The 24958-nt window shown below is 36.9% G+C and overlaps 1 protein-coding gene and 2 long non-coding RNA genes across 15 annotated transcripts in view; 1 reads left to right on the top strand and 2 right to left on the bottom strand.

Annotated features, from left to right (window-relative positions):
* cacna1aa (calcium channel, voltage-dependent, P/Q type, alpha 1A subunit, a) overlaps positions 1-18648 on the bottom strand; it is a 119648-nt gene extending 101000 nt beyond the window's left edge. For 10 of the 12 annotated variants that reach the window (XM_082138191.1, XM_082138198.1, XM_082138192.1 and 7 more), the window contains exon 1: positions 17065-18648. In XM_082138191.1, coding sequence (XP_081994317.1) covers positions 17065-17329 — 265 coding nt within the window. In that variant the 5' untranslated portion in view covers positions 17330-18648. The remainder of the gene's footprint in view (positions 1-17064) is intronic. The other 2 variants (XM_082138196.1, XM_082138199.1) reach the window with 1 other exon arrangement.
* Positions 121-4720, top strand: LOC309475249. 2 transcript variants are annotated; one of them, XR_014197576.1, is made up of 3 exons: positions 121-487; positions 735-926; positions 1344-4720. It is a non-coding gene; the product is annotated as an uncharacterized lncRNA (long non-coding RNA). The 2 variants fall into 2 exon arrangements; XR_014197577.1 differs by lacking the exon at positions 121-487 and having other exon boundaries at positions 640-926.
* Positions 3469-5481, bottom strand: LOC309475265. The gene is made up of 2 exons (XR_014197592.1): positions 4378-5481; positions 3469-4185 (listed from the first exon to the last, which is right to left on the bottom strand). It is a non-coding gene; the product is annotated as an uncharacterized lncRNA (long non-coding RNA).
* Positions 18649-24958: the final 6310 nt, after the last annotated feature.

Raw genomic sequence — 24958 nt, 5'->3', positions numbered from 1 at the left:
GGACGCTCTGAGAGGTCATTCCTGTTAAGAATGAGGTTACACAGCTGGTACAGGAGGTCATGACTAAATCACATAATGCAGGAGTCTTAACATGGTAGGTCATTCTGCTGCCTCTTAAGATACACTCTCAGAAAAAAAGGTACATGGTGGTACAAATAATGTTCCTCAAAGAACAGTTTTGTGCCTTTTCAATAATAGTACCTTTAATGGTACAGGAAAGACCACTGAAGATACTGTTTTGTACCTGTTAAGGTACAATTGAAATTAAGGTACATAATTGTTCTCACATCAAGGGTACAGTTATGGGCCAAATTACTGTTTCATTCATGATTGGTTGCTGTGTTGAGTATTTGGCATAGCAACAAGACACTGATTGGTCGAAATCGCTTCAGCCACGAAATTTTCCGAACTGACAGCGGGAAGCAGGCTACACAACTGCAGCGCGGTCGAGAGTTTATTTTATCAAACTTGAAGACGAAATTTAAAGGTGAGTTCTGATAATTTATGTATATATTTAGTTCACAATTCTAAAATATAAATGTTTCAGCCACTTAACGCTAATTTAGCGAGTTAAATTAGCTTTGCTCCAAATGCTTTTTAGCCATTGACTTGTACATTACACTTAAAAAAAAATTTATGCAATTATTGACTAGTATTAAGTCATCACGTGTACAATATATGGCGTTTGTTCTCCATTATCCACTATAACTGTTAAATGTTAACTTTGCTATTAGGCAACATGAAACTGATTGCCCAAGGTTGCTGCAGCCGTTACTGCATTTTCAAATAGACCGGAGAGCGGGAACTTCGAGAAGCAGATTACGAGCACGAGCACCACCACAAGCCATGGCTTCGCCCTCTTTATCGTCAGAAGTACTTTAGCTGGACTCGAATTATAAGACGAAAAGAGAAGAGGAAATTCAAAGGTGGGTTTTATGTTTATGTTTAACCAAATAAAAATGTATAAAACGTTACAGCTACTCAACATGATAATAGCGAGTGTAACGTTAAATAGCTTAACTTAATTGTACGAATCCAGTCAGTGATATTAGTCGTCTGCAAATGTTTCTGTGTCGTAAGTTCACATTTAATACATTATTGTTGTAAATGAATGCTCAAGCAGAGGTGCCATGCTGGTGAACTTTACATTAGTCCACAATACTGTATGCGGTTTTGGAACAACGTGATTGAACGCCAACGAACAGTGCGCAGATAAAATCACTCGTTCTGTGTTTAAATGAATGCGATTAACGTTACCTGATTCTGTCCTAAGTCATATACATGTCATATACATTCATTTTATCATAGACCTTTGTTGAAACTCATGTGTCTTTGATTTTTAGATCATGATGGGGTAAACTGTCAGTGCTGGTCTCACTGATCACACATCTGAAAGTCTTCCTGCGTCCTCAGCTGTGAGGCAAGTATCAGTTCAGTACATGAGTTATTTGAGTTTCTTAATCTTATGATATTCTTTTTTCTGATGAGGTTGAATTTATTTTTCTAAGACAAAATGTTTGCCATAATGACAGAGTGATGTCAATCTTGATAAAGCACAGTAACTGCACTTCAAATTAATTCTGAAAGATTTCTGTCACTTAACTGAAAGTATATTCACCTAAAACTCTGACATTCACAAAGTATAGTAGCATACAGGTACCAAATGTCAATATGAAATGTAACATGCAAAATGGCAATGCAATGTGTAAAATGGCAATGTATTTCTGTATTTATATTCACATTTTCTATATGATATGTGCAACATCATTCTGGAGCAAAACAAATATTCAAAATCAATAATATAATAATTTGCATTACTACACTAGCTTTAACCTAAAATTAAAACATACATTTGAAAATTGTATAATTATGTTCAAAAATAAAAAATAAGATGTATTACAGAAATTAGATGTTTAAAATGTTCAAGCAAATATTATAGCAAAATTATAATTTAGGTTATTTTTCCTAGTTGCTTTTACACTCAAAGTTAAGGCACTTGATGCAATGATTGTCTCGGAATCCTTTTTTTAAATCCAGATTGAATTTTGCCACGTTCATCGCGAGTATTTAATAAAAATGCAATCATAAGTGTCTTAACTGTGAGTGTAAATGCAATTAAGAAAAATAGCATTTAAATGATCATTTTGCTACAATTTTAGGTTGAACATGTTAAAGTGTTAGTTCACCCAAAAATGAAAATTCTTTAATCAATTACGAGCTTTCTGACCCCCCATAGACAGCTAAGCAACTACCACTTTGACGCTTTAAAAAGTTCCTAAAGTGATTGTAAAACTAATCCATATGAATTGAGTGTTTTAGTCTAAATTTTGTGCTGCCTTTATGATGAACAGGTTGAATTTAGGCTTTTATTCATCAATTCACATCAGATACGGTAAACGGAAGCTCTAGCGTGTTCGCTTGACATGCGAAAACAAATGAGGTTAATTCTCGTGTGTTGCGCAGCACGTCTGAGAAAGAGGTTTGTTCTCACGTGTCAAGCATGTTCGGTTGAGCTTCTGAAATCTGTTAATCATATAAAGCGATCATGTCTCTTCAGAAAATTTGAACTACGGTAAACTGCTCGATTCAAATGGATTGGTCTTACGATCTCTTTATGAACTTTTTGAAGCATCGAAGTTTTAGTTGCATGGACTGTCAATGGGGGGACAGAAAGCTCTCAGATTCCATTAAAAAGATCTTCATTTGTGTTCCAAAGATGAACGAAAGTCTTACAGGTTTGGATCAACATGAGAGGGAATAATTAATGACAGTTTTTTTTAATTTTGGGTGAATTATGCCTTTAAACATCTCTAATCATTTTTGTAATATGTTTAAATATGTTAAGACAAGTGTAGGAGATGGCTAATTTAATTATATTATTGAATTTGAATTGTCACTTTGCCCCAAACATTGCACATATGGTATGGAAAATGTAAATTTAAATAAGAAATACATTGCCATTTTATATATTACATTGCCATTTTGCATATTAAATTTCAAAATGTCTTTTGATACCTGTATGCTACCATAATAAAGAGATCGTAAAATAATTTGAATTGAGCAGTTTAGTCCAAGTTTTTCTGTAGAGATACGATCATTTTATATGATGAACAGATTTAATTTAGGCTTTTATTCACATATAAATATTCATCAATTCACACATCAGTTGCGGTAAACGGAAGCTTAAGCATGTTTGCTAGACGTGCGAAAACCGTGGATGTTCATTCTCATGTGTTTTGCAGCACGTTTGAGCTTCTGTTTGTTCAATGTTTAAATGTGAATAAAATCCTAAATTGAATCTGTTTATTATACTAAGCGGTAGTCTCTTCAGACATTTTTTACTAAACTTCTCAATTCAAATGGATTAGTTTAACATTTTACTTTTCTGGGTATTTTATATGAAGCTTTAAGTGAATCATTTAAAACTTTGTGGAAAATGTAAAAATGCAGAAAGTTTTTTTTTGTGTGTGTGTGAAAATTGTTTTCTTATCTGCATTTCAGTTATTCCAGAAAATGGACCGAATGCATGCTGTGGTTGATTTAAGGTGTTTCCAGGATTCCTTAAAGGTATAGTTCAGCAAAAAAAATTTATTCTGTCATTAATTATACACCCTCATGTCATTCCGAACCTGTAAGACCATCGTTTACCATCGTTTATCTTCGGAACACAAATGAAGATATTTTTGATGAACTCCAAGAGCTTTCTGTTCCTCCATTGGTAGCCTACGCAACTAATACATTCAAGCCCCAGAAAGGTAGTAAAGACACCATTAAACTAATCCAAGTGACTCCAGTGGTTTAACCTCAATTTTATGAAGCGATGCAAGTGCTTTGTTTTGCCAAAAAAACATAATTTACCTCTATATTTACAAAATAATATTATCTAAAGCACATTCACGGAACAACACCCGGTCTTGAGTCAACACAATACACACAACACAATACACATGCGTCGTCGTGCTCACCCTACTGGATTGCAGGTCAGTATTTTCGTAAATAAAGTGGTAAATTGTGTTTTTTGCTAAAACAAAGCACCTGCATTGCTTTATAAAATTGGTTAAACCACTGAAGTCACATGGATTACTTCAATGATGTCTTTCCTATCGTTCTGGGCCTTGAATGTGTTAGTTGCATTGCTCCCAATGGAAGGACAGAAAGCTCTCAGAATTTCATAAAAAATATCTTCTTTTGTGTTCTGAAGATGAACAAAGGTCTTATAGGTGTGAAATGACATGAGGGTGAATAATTTACAAAATAATTGTCATTTTTGGGTGAACTAACCCTTTAAGTAAAATTGTCCAATGTGTTTATAGAAGCACATTACATGGATGCCAAACGATATGTTGCAGGATTTATAGTTCACCCAAAAAATGAAACAGTCAATGGGGCCCCATTGACTTCCATAGTATGAAAATAATATGAAAAATATTCTATGGAAGTTAATGGGGCCCCATCAATTGTTTCATTTTCAATTCTCAAAATATCTTCTTTTTTGTTCAAGTAAACAGATTTGGAACAACTTGAGGGCGAGTACATTTTCAGTTCTAGGTGAACTATCCCTTTAAGTCTAGAGGTCAAATTTGAGCTTGTCATTGGGAGTATAAATTTAATAAATTTACGTCTGTCTTTTCTAATATTGATTCTTCATTATGTTCAGGAAGAACCAGCTACATCTCAACCCACTGTGCAGATCTTGGGAACTTCTTGACTGGACTTGTCTTCAGTGAGAGGAGAATCTTCAGCAGTGTAAAAATGGAGGGATCTGAAATTGCTGAGCAGTTAGGGTTGGAGGATGGTGTTTAAAAAAAAAAAAAGTTAAATAAATGCAAGGGTATTGTGTGAAAAGTGTGTGGGGGGGGGGGGGGGGGGGCAAGTCTAGCTTTGTTGTAGATGAGAAAATATATTTTATGTACTGTAACATGTTAGTGTAATTGCATTTTAAATTCTTTCAAATCTTTTTAAAGAAGTGATATTCTGTTAATTTTGCTAAGTCTTTATTGTATTGTGAAGTCTTTGATGTATTTACACAAAGAAATACTTTACTGTAAGTTGGAATGAAAGTATTCAAACGTTCATATGTATTTGATATGTATTTACAGAAATGATTAAATTGATGCCTTTTGGATTCAGTTGTTGAATGTGTATGTTATTCAATAGAAAAATAGCCTTTAATAGTTCTAGTAGGAACAAATTTGACACAGTTAAGGTACAAAGGGGCTTGTCACTGGGGTGGTACCTTAAAGGATCAAATTTGTACTTTTGATAAAGGTACAATATTGTACCAACAAGTTTTAAAAAACAAAAGGTACATTTTGGTTGCCCATGGTACAAATCATGTCCTTTAAGGTACTTAACTGGAATGGAACAAATTTGTTCCTCTATATTAAGGTACAATTTTGTACCAGTAAAAGGTACCGCCCCAGTGACAAGGGTTTGTACCTTCTTTGGTACAAAATTGCACCTTTTTTTCTGAGAGTGTACCTACTTTTCACCAAATTCTAAGACATCAGTGCATGTATCTGTTGTGAAAATGCAATTCCAAAATAAACTGCATAGAGCTCAGTGGAAAAAAAAAGATACTTCCATGACCGCTTAAAGTTTAGGTTCAGATTTAGTTGTTGAAGAAAATTCATTTTATTTAGCCAGGAATCATTAAAATGTATTACTGTATGAAACAAAAATAACAGTAAATACATTTATAATGTTACAAAAGTCAAATATCAATGATCTTTTAAACTTTTTCTATTTATCAAAGAATCCTGAAAAAAAAAATCATATAGCATAGTTTCCACTAAAATATCAAGCAGCGCAACTGTTTTCGATATTGATAATAATAAGAAATGTTTCTTGAGCAGCAAATCAGCATATTATAATAATTTCTGAAGGATCAGGTGACACTGAAGACTGGAGTAATGATGCTGAAAATGTATGTGTGAGTGTGTCAAGTGCCCTTCAAAAGTCTTGCACTCATCTTTTCCCTCTGAATCTGTTCTTCTCACACTCTCCCAGCGCCCTATGCATTTCGTCAATCTCTCATTCATCATCCCTCAATCTTGTGTGCATTGTCCCCTCAGTCGGCTGCTCCCTTGCTCTACCTCTACCACTGAACCTGTGAATTCATCATCTCCCTCCATCAGCCAATCTTCATTCAGCCGAGTGCAGTCTGCACCGTCAGCATGGCCGTCTGACACACAGTTCCACAGAGAGATGGATGGAGAGAGATGGAGAGACAAGTTGAGACAAGAAGACTGAGTGAAGGAAAAGAATATAATCTGCAATGGGACCAAAAGACAGACAGATGCAGATGAAGGTGGAGGACAGACACAGGGAGGCATTAAAGAAGAGAGAGACATATTTTAAGATATGAACCATTTTAAAAATGTTGCTAGAGTGAAGTTTCAAAAGAGACTTCTCTCTGGTGACATATACCAGAATTCTCCAATCATTTAGTCCTCGTAAACCTCACCAATTTCTCATGTTTGACCTTAAGCTCACATTCAGAACTGCCTCCATCCAATCAAGCTGATTGATAGAACCACGTTTTTAAAAGTGCTATACGAAACATCTAATTATGCCAAAGTAAACAATGACCACAATTACAATCTAACTAAACAGTGGAAAGATGTTTTAATCTGCATACTAGCTGATGTAAACAAGTTAGATTAGCAGTCATATGGCAACTTCATTTAAAATTTTCAACAAGAAAGGTTTTATACATGGGAGCAAATAAGGTACATTATCCACACATTCTCTCACAAAGCTAATCGAGATAAAATAGTCACAATCACTTATCACCTCTGCACTTCATTTCCCAGAATCCTTTCTGCTTCCCACCTGCACACACTCCACTATCACACCCACAACTGCCATCGATTACCGTCATCAGCCACACAGCATAAAAGCCTGCACCACCACACTCTTCATGATGGTCTGGTCCACGACTAGGACTACCCGATGTACTGGATGATTAACTTACCTGTGATACTTACCTCTATGAATCTCTCCACATCTACATCTCCTTGGATTCCCTCTCCAGTTTCCCTTGTGTTTGCCTACTAGATACACATCCTTAATCCTTTGAATACAGCAACAAACTGGCATGTGTGTGTGTGTGTGTGTGTGTGTTGTGCAACTCACCTGGCCTTGGACTGTCCATGGTCTTCTTCTGTTGATTTTTGCTGAAATACTCACCTTGTGCACTAAATTTGTTAATAACCGATTTGATTGTGTACTCGCCATCTCTCTGCGAGTCTGTTCCCTGACAGAAACACCGGAGAAAAATACTAATTAAGAATACTAATTGATGTCTCATATATTATTGATTGGAACACACCACAAAGCCATACATTACTGCCACTATATATTTTTTTTATCTAAATTTTATCTTGTCGATTTAGCAGTAAAAAAAAAAAAAAAAAAGACAATAAATTACCTTTTCCCAAGATCTGTTTCAAAACAAACCACAAGGACACGCAAACCAGGATTACATGATTTTAAACAGAAAAAGTTATTCAATGAAGTTACGTTTGTCCAAACACTTCGCTTACAGACCTGTAGAAAGGCTGTGAATAAATTGATGTCATTTCTTACAGTACTTTTATTTGGAACAACAATACAAAGGCACAAAAATTGCTCAATATTTAGACTAATTTAAGGTCTAATTAAAAGATGTAGTGGCAAATCATTTCTTATGTGTGCTGACATACATCAGAGTATAACGGATTATCAAAAAAGCTAAAACGTAGGCCAAAGGTCAAAATGTTGGTTCTATGCATCAGCTGTTGTTTGCATTTCGAGATCTGGGCATTACACTTGAATAAAAGAGAGGCAGGTAAACGTGAGCTTGCAGGGGTGGGGTTTAAGCAGACTAAATGATTGTAGAAGTTCAGCATAAGTCTACAGAGAAAAGTCACTAGATGACGTGTTATGACATATTGATTAAAAATTAAAAGATCAACAAAAAAAGAAAGAAACATGCACAGATAAATCATTTACAATAAAATCAATAGCATGCATTTCAAATAATAAATAGGGTGACATTTCCTTTTGTGCCTTTGTCATTTCGTAATAGTTTCAGCAACTAAAAATTGCAGAATTGTAGATGTTCCCTTGCAATTAAAATGTACAGTAAGTCAAATTTGGCTCATCAAGCATTCCCCACCACTACTTGCTTTTATTGAAGAGTTGCAAACTACAAAATCCTATACAAGCAGCGGTATCAAAATGGCTGACTAGACACATCAGAACTTATCACACACAGAAGCCGAATGAGTTGAAGCAATCAGACAGACAGTTATACTGCACGCTAATCCACTAATAGAGTACATGAGCGACTCAGTGGGCATGTCAGTCAGTTAGTGAGTGTATATGTGTGAGAATCACTAGTGTGGTAATTAGCAGTAATAGATGGCGTAGAACTCTTCAGAGCGACCAGAGAAGCCCAGCCAGTGAAATGTAAATATGTATTGATTTCCTCATCTGGCTGTAAGGTCCCAGGCTGTTTGCTTTTCTAATTCTATCTCTTGCAATCTGGAGCTGCAGCCTGAATAATTTATTAACTAGAAACAGCAGCGTTTTTCCTTCTCTTTATGCAGCTATGAAAGATAGTCATGTAGTTACAAGCGCTAACACTCGTCCCCTCACTTTAATCGCTCATTTACCCCTTATATACCCTAGTGCTCAGAAATCAGTCTGTTAGGACAGGATTAGCAATCATACCATTTATGTGTGTGTGTGTTTAAGCAGTATAAACGCATGACTGAAAAGTCCAGTAGGCTATTATCTTTATAGGAATTACTATGCAACACTTTTCCCTTAATGCCTTTATCAGCCTTCTTATAATAATCACTCAAACATGTTAATTTATGTATTGGGAGGTTATTCAAAGTACATATTTACCCTTTGGCCTCAACGGCTAGTACAGCATATACATGAAAAACAGATTGTTATTGTCCGACTGTGTTGGGAGACTAAATATATAAAACAACATATATTGTAAATATACATTTAAAATGTTATTTAAAGGGATAGTTCACTTTGAAATTAAATTTTGGTATGTTTTAGCTTACCTCAAGGGCATCCAAGATGTAGGTGTCTTTTTTTCCGCAGTAGTTTCAATTTTGATATTTTTAGGTCAAACCGTTCTTGTCTGTCAGTCATATAATGCAGGTCGATGGTCACTTGTCTCAAACAGCATCCACAGAGTCCAAATTAAAACAATTCCCCGTCATCCAAATTAAACAATTCCCCATCGTAAGTACACATTGATGGCCTAAGACACGAAACGAGCGGTTTGTGTGAGAAAACGAACAGTTTTTATATCGTTTTTACCTCTTGAACTCAGCCACGTCCAAGTGATCTGAGAGCGCGGGCGGGTATAGATATATACAATAGATGTCGTCTTGGCAACGGTTTCGCAGTCTATACCCGCCCTCATATATTCTCACACAAACCGCTCGTTTCGTGTCTTAGGCCATCAATGTGTACTTACGATGGGGAATTGTTTAATTTGGACGACGGGGAATTGTTTTAATTTGGACTCTGTGCATGCTCTTTGAGACAGTGACCATAGACCTGCATTATATGACTGACAGGCAAGAACGGTTTGACCTAAAAATATCAAAATTGAAACTACTGCGGAAAAAAAGACACCTACATCTTGGATGCCCTTGAGGTAAGCTAAAACATACCAAAAATTAATTTCAAAGTGAACTATCCCTTTAAAGGATGCATTAAATTCAAGAAGTTACATTTATAAACGAGTAAAGACTTTGTATTTCAAATCAATGTTTTCTTTTAGTTTCTATTCAAAATATTCTGAAAAAATATCAGTTCGCCAAAAAATAAGCAGCACAACAGTCTTTAACTTTAACTTCTCTTTGATAATAATAAGAAATGTTTCTTGAGCAGCAAATCAGCATATTATAATGATTTCTGAAGGATCATGACTGAAGACTGGAGTAATGATGCTGAAAATTCAGCTTTGACATCACAGGAATTTTTATTTTATTTGAAAATATTTGAAAATATAAAACAGTTATTTTACATTGTAACAATATTTTGCAATATTTCTCTTTTTACCGTATTATTGATCAAATAAATGCAGCCCAGGTGAGCATGAGACCTCAAAAAAAACAAAACAATCCCCAACCCCACATTCTGAACAGCAGTGTATAATATAATAATATGCAATTATAATATAATAAATGAGGTTTGTATAAATAACATATTTTACAACAACTTGAGAAGCTATAGCAGCGTGCAGATACTACTATGGCCCTTACTCTGCTATTTTATATATATATATATATTATAATTATAATATAATAAATGAGGCTTGTATAAATAACATATTTTACAACAACTTGAGAAGCTATAGCAGCGTGCAGAGAGTGGTGGTATCAGTATTATGTTTTTGTGTGTGTATCTGGTAGAGGGAAGGTATTAGGTAAAGGTGTGTGCGTGTGTGTGTGTGTGTGTGTGTGTGTGTGTGTGTGTGTGTGTCAGTGGCAACAGCATTAGCAGTAGCAACATGTGACACGAGCACCAACATGAAAATTCAAGCCACCACATTTTTTTCCTCACTCTGCACCCAAAATAGATTTCTCCCAAGTCAGCATCACACACACATATACACACACACATACCACCCAGCCACAGAACTGAATAATTCACTACTAGAACACAAGATACAGAACCAGAGAGAAAGAGGAAAAAACATGAGTGGGTAGTGAAGAGCAATGCTAGCAATGCCAATAAAACAACTGAATATACACACCTGCTACTTTGTACATTGACATACTGTACATATCAACACAAAGGCAAATGTCATTTTGAAAAATTAATTAAAGGGAAAGTCAATGTTATTCCAGATCTGTATGACTGACTTTCTTCTAAGGGAAAAAATAAGAGGATTTTGAAGATTTTTACTGGTTGCTCTTTTTCCATGCAATTACAGTGAATTTGACTGGAACTTTCAAGCCTCAAAAAGGACACAAAAGCACAATAAAAGTATTATAAAAATTGTTTAAAATGTCTGTTCCTTACACAAAGGCATTAAATGATTTCAGAAGGCTTTAGAAATCGTATGGACCACTTGCATGATATATTCCATGCTTTTCACTGAAACGCCTCAGTCCTTACATAGTATGAGGGTGAGTAAGCAAAGGCAGACAGGTAAAGAATTCCGGATTTCTCTAGATTACAAGCTTGTGCACGTGGAGGAGTGAAAGCGTTTTAACTAGTGGGTTTTGTAGCCCCGTCTGCCGGTCTGCGGCAGCAGCTGAGCAGTGTGAGGCTGCAACACTACGGGTGACTACACTCATTTAGACCCAGACATTAGAAGGTATGAAACCACCAGATTAGACCTGGAAGGCAAACACAAACATGCACATATACACACATTGCTTAGCTGAAACAACAAGACTGGTGCTCTTATAATTTGAAAACAAAAGGTCTCATGCCAAAATGTGACTTGAATGCCATTTAAAATTTCACATGTAGACATTCATTTTCAGAAATGTTGTTGTACACTTTCTCACTAGACGTTTCTATCCACCTTTGTGTGAAGCAAAGTAAAATCAAAATGTGAGCAGTTTAAAACAACAGTGTTAACACAAAGTTTTTTTTAAACAAGTATCTTCTGCTCAAAAAGGCTGCATTTGTTAAAAAATGCAGTACAAACAGCAATATTGTGAAATATCACTACAATTTAAACTAACTGTTTTAGATTTTCATATATTTTGTCAAGCTGAATTTTCAGCATCATTACTCCAGTCTTCAGAGTCACATGATCCTTCAGAAATCATTCTAATGTGATGATTTGCTGCTCAGGAGACATTTCTGAATAGAATTGAACATTCAAAAGAACAGCATGTATTTTAATCAGAAATCTTTTATAACACTATAAATTGAATGTCACTTTTAATCAATTTAATGCATCTTTGCTGAATGTATTAATTTCTTTAAAAAAAAAAAAAAAGACTGATCCCAAACTTTTAATATACTTTTAACACATACATTTTATTTAGGCATCACAAAGTTTAAAACACCCTATCTAGCAATCTGTAGAATAGATGTCATCAATTCCTAAACATTAAAGAGTTAGTTCACCACAAAATGAAAATTCTGTCACCAGTTATTCACCTTCATGCATGTTCCAAACCCATAAGACTTTTGTTAATCTTCGAAACACAGATGAAGATATTTTAATGAAACCTGAGAGATTTCTGTCTCTCCGCTGAAAGTCCATGTAACTAAAACAATTACAAAACTTCATAAAAACTGTACACTGTAAACGTAATCCATATGAATCAAAAATGAACAAAATTCTTATGGGTTTGAAACGACATGAAGGTGAGTAAATGATGACAGAGTTTTCATTTTTGGGTGAACTAAAAAATAATAATAAAAAAATAATAATTGGGTTCATATTGAACTCCCTAAAGCAGTTCACTATGCACCAAAATGTGCCAGAATCTATGTATTATTACCAGTACTTTTAACTAAATGGTCCCATGGATGTATGAGATTAATTCCCTTCAAACACATTATATATGACTGAATCCTTACCCAATCCAATATTTCTCTATTTTACAATCATGCCAAAACACACAGAGAGAGGGACTGACTGGCAGAGGCAGAGACAGTGACGGTTGTGTGAATGAATGTAGGATGACACATTTAACTCCCTGCTGCCCAAATGGAAGAGAGGATCTAAAATGAAGGGACAATCTTATCGTCCAGTCATATCCCATCATACACAGTGTTAAGACACACAGGAACATGTTGTGATGCTATGAACCAGGGGAGAAGAAGATCTGAAACATCCAATGAAGCCTGTGCTAATGATCTAATTATGTGATGCGTGTTATAAAATTAAATTATAGGGTTTGTCACAATTTTAAGTGAAAACCATAAGCTTTACTGTTGCCTTGTTGTATATTTGCATTTAGGTGTGTGCAACTATGCCTGCATCCTAAATAATTTACAGTCAGGCAGGCAGTCTCTCTCCCTGTCACTCTGTTATTCCTAAATGTATTCCAACCGACTTCCCTTCATCCTTTTTTTTTTAAGTCAGTGTCTCTACACTTTTTAAAGCCTTTCTCCTTTTTTCCTTCAGTTCTCTGAATATCTCTTTCATATTAGATCACACATGTATGTATATGTCCAGATAAGACATACACACATGTGCAGTATACATACAGTCTACGTACAACATAAAACCGCGAGTAACAATTACTGTAACCACATTGTTTGTGTTTCACAACTGTAGAATGTTGGTAACTAAATAGTTGTATTGTATTGTACACATTTGTGCAAATACACAAACATAATGAAAACAAATAAGACACAAGTTATTACAAAGAGTTAGAATTAATAAACATAAACTGCGAGGAAGTGTCAATATTATAATCCAGCAATAGCACATACATAACTACTTTAAATAAGTTGCTTATAATTCTCCAGATTCTGCAGAATAGACATAATAATTTTGTTTTAGCAAATATGACATGCCTGCACTAAAAACTGCATATTCAATGGTCTAAGAGGCCCGTCCTCTTTTCTATCACAGTTTTATTTTAAAGACACTATGTAGCCCTCTTACAAAACTACAGTCCCCATTTCTCCTCCAAACTGGCATGGAGTTGCGGTTAGACAGCGATGCCTGTCTGTGGCCCATCTGTATGCATACAACAGAGGACTGACTCCAAGGAGGCAGAAAAGCAGGAGGGAAGGAGAACATGCCATTGAGAACTTCTCTTTCAGTCCACCGCTATTTTTAGCCTGACGAGAACCTCAGAAAAGGAGAGAGCAAGGGACACGCTTGTGATAAAAAAATAAAAAAAATAGGTTTGATATGTTAGAAAATGTGTGTGTGTGTGGTCCCAAGTTATGGGGACAAAATGTCTGAAAATCTGACATTCTTGTCCTTGTGGTTTTTCTATCCCCATGATTAAAACAGATTATAAATCATACTAAAGTGATGTTTTTTGAAAATGTAAAAATGCAAAAACCTTTTCTGTGATGGGTAGGGTTACTGGAAAGAATCTACAGTTTGTACAGTATAAGGATATATGGAAAGTCCCGATAAAACATGAGAACACATGCGTGTGTGTGTGTGTGTGTGTGTGTGTGTGTGTGTGTGTGTGTGTGTGTGTGTGTGTGTGTGTGTGTGTGTGTGTGTGTGTGTGTGTGTGTGTGTGTGTGTGTGTGTGTGTGTGTGTGTGTGTGTTACCAGATTGTCAATTCAAAGTAGTGTGCGCACATAACTTCAGCAGGTGCTTGATCAAAAATGACCTTTATCAAAAAAAATGACAAAAAGAGAAGAAAACGGCCAGATTGTACCATGATTCTATGAAACACGTGTGGTAGATCTGGATATGTCAGCACCTTCTAACACACAAGTAGCTCGATTTGAATGCTGCTATTTTTCATCATTGAAACAATTGTATGCCAGTCAAGCAAATAGTAGTTCACTAGAAAAAAATGAGGGAGAAAGAGGAATTGAGAGAGAAAGGGAAAGAAAGGGGGAATAAATAATTGAAATTCTGCAGACTGAATGTAGATCACTGCTTCTACACATGGAAGAAAACTGCAAGGGCTCACGACTCAAGACAACTTCTCTCTATCAGTCTGTCTCCCTCTGGTGTCCACTCAACCACTCTTTCTGCCTTCTCTAAAATCATCTATTTATAGTTTTATATCATTAATTTCTCATTCGTTTCTATCTGTCATGTATTGGTGGTAAACTAGATCTGACGGTTTAATTATGAGTTCAGAACATTCAGACAACTTATTTGTGATTGAAAACATTCATGCGCTTCTATTACTAAAATGAGACCACAAGTACAAAAATGTTTCATGACTAGATGCATGTTTTAACATGTTTAAGACAACCAGCTGAGCACATATTAAAGGTCTCATCGGATAGATAAAGCATACTTATCTGCACTCCAGATAGGCTGCAGTTTCATATTTGTCAATGAAACTAAAATTAGAAAATACAGCTATAAGGTTACATTCCATTTACAGTGCAGAGACGCGGCCCATAAACGAAAAGAGGCTGAGACAATGTCTTTTTAGAGTTCCATTATCTCTACAGAGAGGAGTGAAAGAAAGGATGCAATGCTTGGTAACCATACATTGATCTTCTCATCTAATCTACATTCACATGCGGCACACTCTTCAACTTTGTAATTCTAAAATGCATAATGTTTTTTATCAGCAACTTAAGATACAAATCACGGCGAATTGTAAATATTAAAAAGGTTGCTATACTGTGGGCATCTGAAAAACACTTCTGAAAAAGCAGAGAAGTTAAGGACTTTGGATCACAAGGCCTCATTAGATGTTTCCGTGAGATAAATCAGAAGAATGAGGCTTATAGAAAGAGTGGCTTTCAGGTCGAGTGCAATGTTAAAGGTCACTGAAAGCTCTGGTAGTTTAAAATACAGTGTCAAAAGAGAAGTGTGTGTGGGTGCAGTTCTGTGCACATATAGTGATTTTAAATCCTAAGAGACCTATTAGAAAAGGCAGGGAGTGAACAACTTCTGCCTTTTTCCAGTAACTAAAGATTTATAAAAATTAAACACTAGTGTTTATAGGGTTGTTCTGCCATTATACTGGGGCATCCAATCTAATGTAACAATAAAGTGGACCCTCTTCGATGGAAGCTTCAGTGAACTATCTGGGGTGAAACATGGCCTTCTCAGGACATACCAAGTCAAAAATGCATATTCAATGCATCTGCTCATTGCATCTTACATGCCCTGCTTTTGAACAAGTTTGCCAAATCCCTTCCAAAGGGGTGTCATGAGCACATGATGACAATAGTTTTTCATTTTCAACAATAAATACACATAGTATACAACTATAAAACTGGTCTACTAATAAACAAGCCAAGTGCATGTTTCAGGAAAACTCACACATAACTCAAACCTACGTACATAAAGCATTCCTAAGGTGCAGGTTTTATGTAACAGTGTCTTAGTATACGAAAACAAGTATGTCCTAATTTGTGTTAATAAAACACTGGGTGAAAAATATTATAAATAAATATATTAAATATATATATATATAAAATTTGATAGACACTTTACTTGTCTCTTAGGGCCATGGGAGAAAAGTTGCCACAATTGTAAATGTGGTTGATGTCATGACACATGCATATATAAATCATACTTTATCAGTAAAAAAAAAAGTTCTTCATTAAATGCAGTACATACTCCAACAGTATGGGATTTTGGAAGTAGTCGTGTCATTTCACATATGACACAAAGCTTGATTTTTTTGGAACTATGTGTTGGCATAAACTAATAATGAGATAACTAGCCTATTTTTGTCTGAAACACTAGTTCCTCATTATAAAGTATGCTTCATGTTTCCTAGCTGTTGTATAAAAACAATGTCACGCTCACAGTCATGCTGTATTGAACATCAGCACTGCTTTGATTACCTGCGGCCTTGTATAACTGCTTGTGTGATATAGCTTAAACAACTTCCTCTTCTCTGCAGACTAAACCTTTGCTTTTTGTCTTTAAAAACGAGGCTATGAAAAATGCAAGTACATACATATCCCGTATCCTCCTGGAGCTCTTAGAATATGGGAAATGGTGGCTTTCCCCCTCCCCTCACCTCTCCCTTTTCACCATCGCTTTCTCTCGAACGAGACCGAGCTGAGAGACTGCACATGCTGACATCAGCAAGCCTCCGCGAGCCACAGCGCCGCCCGCTATCGTCACACAGCAAAGCTCACCTCACACCCGTGCGTAACTCAGCGAACACACACCAGATATAGACTCAATCCATCTCGTACACCGAAATAGCTTGACATATGAATAGCTGAAAACACTCAAATGAAAAGTCCCACTAAAATCATGACCTCCCGCGCATTTTTTTATTATATTTTTTTATATACACAGCCATCATTAAACCTGCAGTAATGTGATTCATCGTTATCGTGTTTTGGCATGTTCAAGTGACCTTACATATGCCATACTCAAGTGCACTATACCTGCAACTGGAGGCCCCAAGGTACTCACTTACTGGGTTTTAAAGGATATGGCCATTCGGTGATCTTTTTGGCGTATTTTCTCACAAAGTTGTCCTCGCTGAAGATGAACAGAGATCGGTTGACAGTGAAGCAGTTTTGTCGCACCGGTATAGGGTTGTACAGGGCCATAGTTCTGGCTCGCTGGGCCATTGACTGCTTGTACATTCTCTGACCCGGCGGGCCACCCTGCCTGCTGCCGCCGCGGCCGGGTCCTCCTTGAGCATGTCCCGGTCCTCCGCCATACCTGGACGGCACCTCATCTCCGAACCGAGCCATTCTATAGACTCCAAATGCCAGTCTTCACGAAGCAGGAAAAAAGGGGGCGAATATTCAACGCGACCACACCACATTACATCCCATCTGCTTCAAAACTTAATACGTGTATAACTGGAGTACACATTTGTCTTCCTGGCGTGTAGGCTATATGTGACGCGGTAGACTCCAGGAGCTGATGGTTAAATTTTAGGCAAAAACGAAAAATAAAACGAACAAAAAACAAACAAACAAAATGGAGCAAATTAGCGTGCCTTATATTTTGCAGTTCAGGTTCGTTTCACACTTCAGCACACAAAATGGTCCATCATCACCTCATTGTATGTCCTAAATCAACATATTTCCACGGCCATGTCATTCTTGAGTACATCTCTCGTTTTCTGTGGCTCCATCCTCATTTTCCAGAGCGGACTCTTTCCCGTGATTTTCCTTGAAAATTCAGGTTGTAATTATCATAGCTACAATCATTTAGGCTATACGATCTAGCTGTGATAACCAAGTGAACAGAAATGAAAACATTTAAAACAATCGTTTTAGTTCAGTTTTAACTGTTCATTCTGATTATCACAGTATGGATATCTATTTAAAACAGAGGGAAATATGATAAAAAAAACATGATTATTTATTTATTTCGCAACATCCGCAATATTTGGCACAGTAGCTATAATCTGCCTTCGGTCACCTCGCGCTCACGTTTACTCGCATGGATTTGCATCTCTGCTACAGACAGATGCACGAGATCCGATATTAATTCTGTTTTCCTCTTCTTTACGACACATTGTTCGGATGCAAAAATAGATCATCACAAGTATCGATTGATTTTTTTTTCCTCCTGTGCTCACTAGTAAGGTGTCATCCTTTTCACCAGAGCCATTACTGGCATTTTAAGTGCAAAAGAACCAATCCAACCGTCGTAAAATCCAATGAAGGGACACATTGACAGAAAGTAGAAGCATCAATCGCGAGGGGACAACGGCGACATCTTCGGGTCCCCATAGCCGCTCTTGCTTCTCGGCACTGGGCTCTGGGCCGCGTAGGATCTGCTCATCTTCCCCGAAGGCAATCCGTTCGTGAGAAGACTCGGATCCCTCTATTTCTTATTTCTGCCAATGTTGAGCTGTCTGTTAGCCTCGTTACTCTCCGTCAAGCGCCCCTGAGGACAAAAAAGAGGGGGAGGAGGCAGCTGAGAACGAATGTGGGGTGGGGGCTCGCAGGATATCAGCTTGTGAAACACAAGCCGAACGAAACAGTTAGCTCCGATCAGCTGGCAAGCTAAAGCTATAATGTGCCACTGATCAATTTAGCGCTCTGGCCAGTTCTTCTTGCAGCGCATGACGCACGCACGCGCACGCACCCCACTGACTAATTTATCCTCCCAACTCCAGTCTGTACCTGTACCTTCAGCCACTACTGAATGTGTTCTCAGCTCACCTGCCTTTACCACATGAAAAGAGTGATTGTGCAGCTTTGATAACGGAACGTAACAAAACTGACAACGCGTTGTCAGGTTATGGGCTGTTAGTGCAAGTGGTCGGGATGTGAGCGCCGGGAGACAGCTGCGCATTCAAACGTGCGTCTCTCGGGAACGGATGCGCTTAGCGAGGACACGCAGGGCGAGGACCGACAGGCTAATCTTGGACGCAGACATTTCGGAATTAATAGAAGGAGATTTCCCATCAGTACAGCTGACAACTCTCCCTCTTCAACTCACCCACCCACCCACCATTTTTAATTAAAAATAAAATAAATTAAATAAAAAATAGATATAATATTGCCATAAAAATGGCAGCTGTGAATTTTACATCAGTAGGGTACTTTACACAAAATTACCGTAACAAAATAGATGTTACAAGCATACGGGATGGCATTTTAGAGATTATATTTGACAGCTTCAAAGTGTAGCCTGTGTCACTAATTGTAGAATGTTATTATACCATCTTATTTGATACATACAAATTTGTTACTGTAAATACTAAAAGCATGCAGTATGGAAGTAGTACATGCATATGCCTATGCCTACTATGCACATGGCTAAATGTTTAGTAGGCTACATCCACGCGTTTAAAAAAAAAGCGGGTGTGAGAGTGAGTGAGTGAGTATAGGCTAACCTCAAGAGCAATTCGGTTTAGAGTAAACCGTTTAGGGCGCGGTTGTTTTGCGAGTGCAAAAATCAATAGACCCGCGCGACCTTACAGTGCCCATGTACCTATTAGATATCACTGGAAGAGGTAAGCAGAAGAGTACTGTATTTACATCACTGGTCCTCCTAAATGCCCAATTCTATCCAGAGATCTATCTATCGCTCCAGAATCATAAATACCATGAATACCACAATATCACACAGCCTGCTACTGCTGCGAAATAGAAAAAAGGTGAACTTCACGGGAGAGACTCTGCTCTGGTCTGGATCTCTGCTCATCCCTTGATCATGTGCAGCAGGCTGTTCGCTGTCTGAACCAGCACGCCTGTGATCAACCGTATGTGATGCGTTTAGCGTCAGTCCAGATTCAGAAGAGCCCGGGGGGTCAAGAGCTCCAGCAGGCACCAGCCTCCAGTCAACAGATCAACAGCGGCTGACAGACTATTTTCTCATGTATCTCTGAACAGTCAGACTAAGCGGCAGTAAAGTGAGTGTACAGGGCTTACACAGTGTGTGCACAATACTAATCTAACTTTTGTTGTTATTGAAAAACTATTTGAAAACACAACTGAAACGAATGAAATACCAAACAAAGTGTTTATCTTGACTTTCACTAAACTCACAGAGCACCGATCTAATGACAGAAGCGCCTCGAAGTCGCCTGTCAATGCAGCTGTCCATGGTGCTGAAACATGACAGCTATAAGGGTCAAACTGATTATTTCAAAATATGAATCCCTAAATTGAATATAAGTAAAATAAATTATGATAATACAAAATTATTATAATACAAAATATATATATATATATATAAAAAAAAAAACATTCATATAGGTCCTGCAATAACACACTTGTAGCCTATTAAAAATGAGATAAAACAAACGAGTGGTCGATTTTCAACAAATTCCTACTCAAATTTCAATAAGTTATTGACACTACCAGCCAAGTGCTAGCTTGGCAACAATTGATGCAGATCAATGTGTGGACAGATTATAATTTATACCTTTATTTTGTGCAACATGCTAATTTAATGATTTGTAAAATTACCCTTAAACTATTCCAAATGAACAACCTTGATAATTGGTGAGTCAGAGCTCCAAACTGTGGCCTAAATTCATTAATCAAACTGGACAGAGAAAAAAAAAAAAACATGCAAATTAAATGCTATATAAAGACTAGCTACATCTCTATAAAGGAATCAATCACAAAACAAAAAACCAGGACTCATTATCTTTCTAAATCAAAGCTGCCAATTTAGTGACTGTACACAGTCTAGCAGCTTCTGCAGCTGTCAGTTCTAAGACAGATGATGAGCAGGATTTGTCTTGATCAAATCCTCTACAGGAATTTTGCACATCGCTAAAACATTTAAAACAACAGTATCTTTTAGTGGGCCCATTTAGAAGATAAATATATGTATATGTATATCTAATTAATTTATTCTTGCATTAACACTAATCTTCCTAATGAATTGTCTCTTGATATTGTGAATGTTTGGCCCGGTTGCACAGAGAGGGTTTAGATTAAGCCAGGACTAGACCTTAGTTCAATTAGGAGATCTAAGTAGCTTTTCTTAACATGCCTTAGAAAAAAACATTACTGGTGTGCATCTTGATGGCACTTGATGGAACAATGGCACTGACATATTTTAATATTACGTCAGTGCAAGTTGTTTTCAGTTAAGACAGCTCAAACATGCATTTTAGTCTGGGAATAGCTTAAGCCTTGTCCGTGAAACCGGGGGATAATGTATTGATTATGAATGGGGTTGATGGTATGGTGGTGCTGTATGCTGTGATGTGTGCTGTAGCCCTGTTGTGTCAGCCTTGTCACACAGCTGGGGTTCACAAGGCGACTGTTTTTGAATGTCAGAGCCTCTCTCCTGCTGCCAAGCAGAAACACCCCTCCCTTAGTGCATTATTAAAGCATGCAACACTAATCTAACACAGCAGCACACACACAAAGCACACAGTCAACCAAAGAGAGACAGAAAGAGAGAGAAGTCAATAAGATATCTCACTACATTGCTCGACAAAGACAAAATAAATATAAATTTAGCCAAAATTGAGTTATGAATGAATTTGGGTCCCCTAAACTATGATTCGTTCTTTGACAGATTAGTTTGGTCAACTATGCTCAGATTCAGAGAATATGTGGTGTAAAGATTGTCATTAAATCAATCAAAATTCAAGTGTTCAGTGCACCCATAAAACTGTCACATGTAAATCTCACAACAAAGTGGAAATGTGTGACTGCATATATTGGTGACAAAGAGATGTTTAAAACGAGCACATACAAACACAGGGCCGATCAAGAATTCTGAAGTAATGCTGCTGTGTGTAATGCTGTTCTGTGCAGCAGAAGATAAACTCAGTGACTCATAAAGTTGAATAATTCATAAACCGCATGTATACCAGATTCTCTGCTCCTTATTTAACCTTAATCTTCCAGATATATATCCTGCTGGTCAGTGGAACAAGCCACACCATAATATATCAGCCTTCTGTATGTTACTGTGTCAGATGCAATAAACATGTAGGCCTACAAGAGAAAATAAGAATGTTGCAGACATGATTGCTTAGTAAGTTTATAAACAGACCAGACCACTAGAGAAGCTCATAAACACAATTTTATACTATCAAAATGAAAACACAAATAATAGATACTTTTTGCTAAGAGACAAAGATGAATATGTTGCCATGTGAGACTGTGTGAGCGTAAAGTGGGCCATCGTCCTTTGAGCAGCGTGTTTTATTTGGGGAAGAGCCTGATGCAGGTATAATACATTTTTAAACAGCGTAGAATTATTAAAAGCCCCAAAGCCCCTGACAAAAATTCCATCCATCTCTCTTTTCTTTGCCTTTACCCCCCTTCTGCTAACATAATAGACAGTCTCATGTAAAGCACCAACAGGAGATAAGCAAATAGACACGTTTCTGGATTAACATGATAGCATGACGTTTGACAATCTGTAAGGAACTATTGTGCAATTAAAATAAATAGTAAAACCACCAAAAAAGGCCAGTAAATTTGGGAAGTCTTTGCTGATCTGCTTACTGCAATTGAACATTGTTCAAAGTGCCTGTAAACTGCTCCAAACATCTTCAAGTGTTATGTAGGCCAGCATCTTCACTAAAGGACAGAACTGAAGTCATCACAATACATGTTTTCACTCAACTGTCATACCTTCTTTATGATCTACTTCCTCTCACTCGATTCCCAAGCTCAGTGTCTCTTTTCCACTCAAAGCCAATCATGTCTGATACATCATGATTCCCATCCACTTAAAGGTATAGTTCACCTAGAAATGAATATCAGTAATATAATTCTCTCACCCTCATGTCATTCCAAAAATAATAATAATTCTTCTTCTTCTTCTGTGGAACATAAAAGATATTTTGAGAAATGTCTCAGTGTTTTTTGTCCACACAATGGACTATTTGGTTATCAACATTCTTCAAAAAGTTAGTATGCATTTTGTGTGAGCAAGGCCTCTCTCTGCGACTTGTACCTCTCCAGCAGGAAATCAAACTAAATTTACATTACAATCATTTGAGCAATATATAGTCACTTGACAAGCTCTCTGAATTGTTTCCTGTGTTCTTTAGATCAGCTGCTGTCAGTCATGAAGCCCATCGAGAGAAGGCTCTTGCAGGAGGACAGGCTTGGAGAGCAGCCAGACAGACCTCTCAGGAAGTGAGATAAATATGTTGCAGTGTTTGTCTGCATGTGTGTGTATGTGAATGTTCGGAGTTGATTTCTCCTCGAGAATTTACCCTTCTCTAAGCCCCACCTTAAAACTGTTACTGACCAATACTACCTAAGAACTGTTGCCATCCATCATTTTCTCAGACAAGCTTCTGCTTTTTCTAATGTAAATCTATGGACGATCTGTTTGGATGATCTACCAAAAATATGGCAAAACATTGTTTCCATCATAGAAACAGTATGAACAGTTGTGTTCCCCAATATATAACTTATAGTCACTTTCAAATTAGGCTTTTCCTCTTTTCAGTTGACTGAGAAGCGGTTGTCTCAATTATGATTTAGCAGCAAGGTGATTTAAAACAGCAGAGACTGCAAAAAACCCCAACTAATTTCCAGTTTCTATAGGATGTTCTGTAAAGCTAGAGAGCAACGATCACTAAAGGGGGTGGAGCTTAGAAATGGGTATATTATGTTTATGTAAAACTGCTTGTAAATGTAGAAAATGTCACAAGTTAGCTCATTTGTAATGTAAACCAGTACCTGCTACAGAAACACTATTCTATGAGGTTATATGTTCTGAGTTATTCCTGGCTTTGCAATCTCCTAATCTTTGCTGTAGTGGATACAGCTTGAATTTACTGCACATTTCCACAGAGCCATGCATCAGCACTCAACATCTTACTGCCTGTAAATCTCACTTACCTACAGACTGTTTAATGCCCTCTCACTGCCACAAACAGCACTGCCTGACCATTACAATTACAAATAATTACCATCATTACAGTCTTGCAGGCTAATTGATGAGAGAAACCAGTCAATGTGGTGTGTGTGTGTGTGTGTGTGTGAGGGAGGGAGAGAGAGAGAGACTCAAAAAAGCTAAACGTCTAAAAGAACAGTGACATAATCTGAAGGGGGGGAAAAAACACTTTAGAAATTGATTTGGATTGTATTGTGACACTTTTGGACAACAATATATTCCACAGAAATACTGAATAGCCAGCAGGGGGAGGCCAGTACAAGAAACTGGATCTGAGTGAGATATTAGCAGAGGGAGGAAATAGGAAGAAACGGGAGAAAATATAAAATACAGGTTTTTCTCTTAATCACGTAACTTTAGAATTAGGTCTCTTTTCCAAAAAGGAGCTTGTAACAATTCCACATGGTGTCATAGTGGGAGAACTTTGTTGACTATATTAATTGGAAAAAAAGTATGGACTGTGCCTTTGAAATACATAATAACTAACAAGGTTAAAGAAATCAGTTACACTTTATTTTAAGGTGTCATTGTTACAATGTAATTATACATTTAAGTAGTGAGTAATAATAATTAACTACATGAACTTACTTTAGGTTAGGGTAGGATTAGGATTTGGTTTAAGGTTAGTTGCATGTAATTATGCATAAGTTACTGTTATTACTATGGTAAGTACATGTAACAAGGAGACTGTAAAATAAAGTGTTACCAAGAAATCTCATTCAAATTATTACATAGATTTTACCCGGCTAAAGCATAGGCTATACTTGAAAATGTTTAAAGGTGCTATAAGCGATGTTGGGTGACGTCACCTCTTGTTGACGTTCGAAGTATTGTGTATTTATAATTGATGTTTTGCTTTCATTGCTATTTTATTATGTACTTTTTATATTTTTCTCCGTACTTATATTTTTGATACCTTGGCATCAATTTAAAAATTACAGGTTTTCCCCCTGTATTTATCACAGCTAGCAACAGTCATATGGTGCCCCCTAGTGTTCAAAAGCGGCATTGCAATTAGAAATTAGATT

The sequence above is a fragment of the Leuciscus leuciscus genome (genome assembly GCF_965113295.1).
Source record: "Leuciscus leuciscus genome assembly, chromosome: 1".
In the NCBI taxonomy this organism is placed as follows: Eukaryota; Metazoa; Chordata; class Actinopteri; order Cypriniformes; family Leuciscidae; genus Leuciscus; species Leuciscus leuciscus.
The sequence above is the reverse complement of the archived record's forward strand: the minus strand, read 5'-3'. Positions and strand labels throughout refer to the sequence as shown.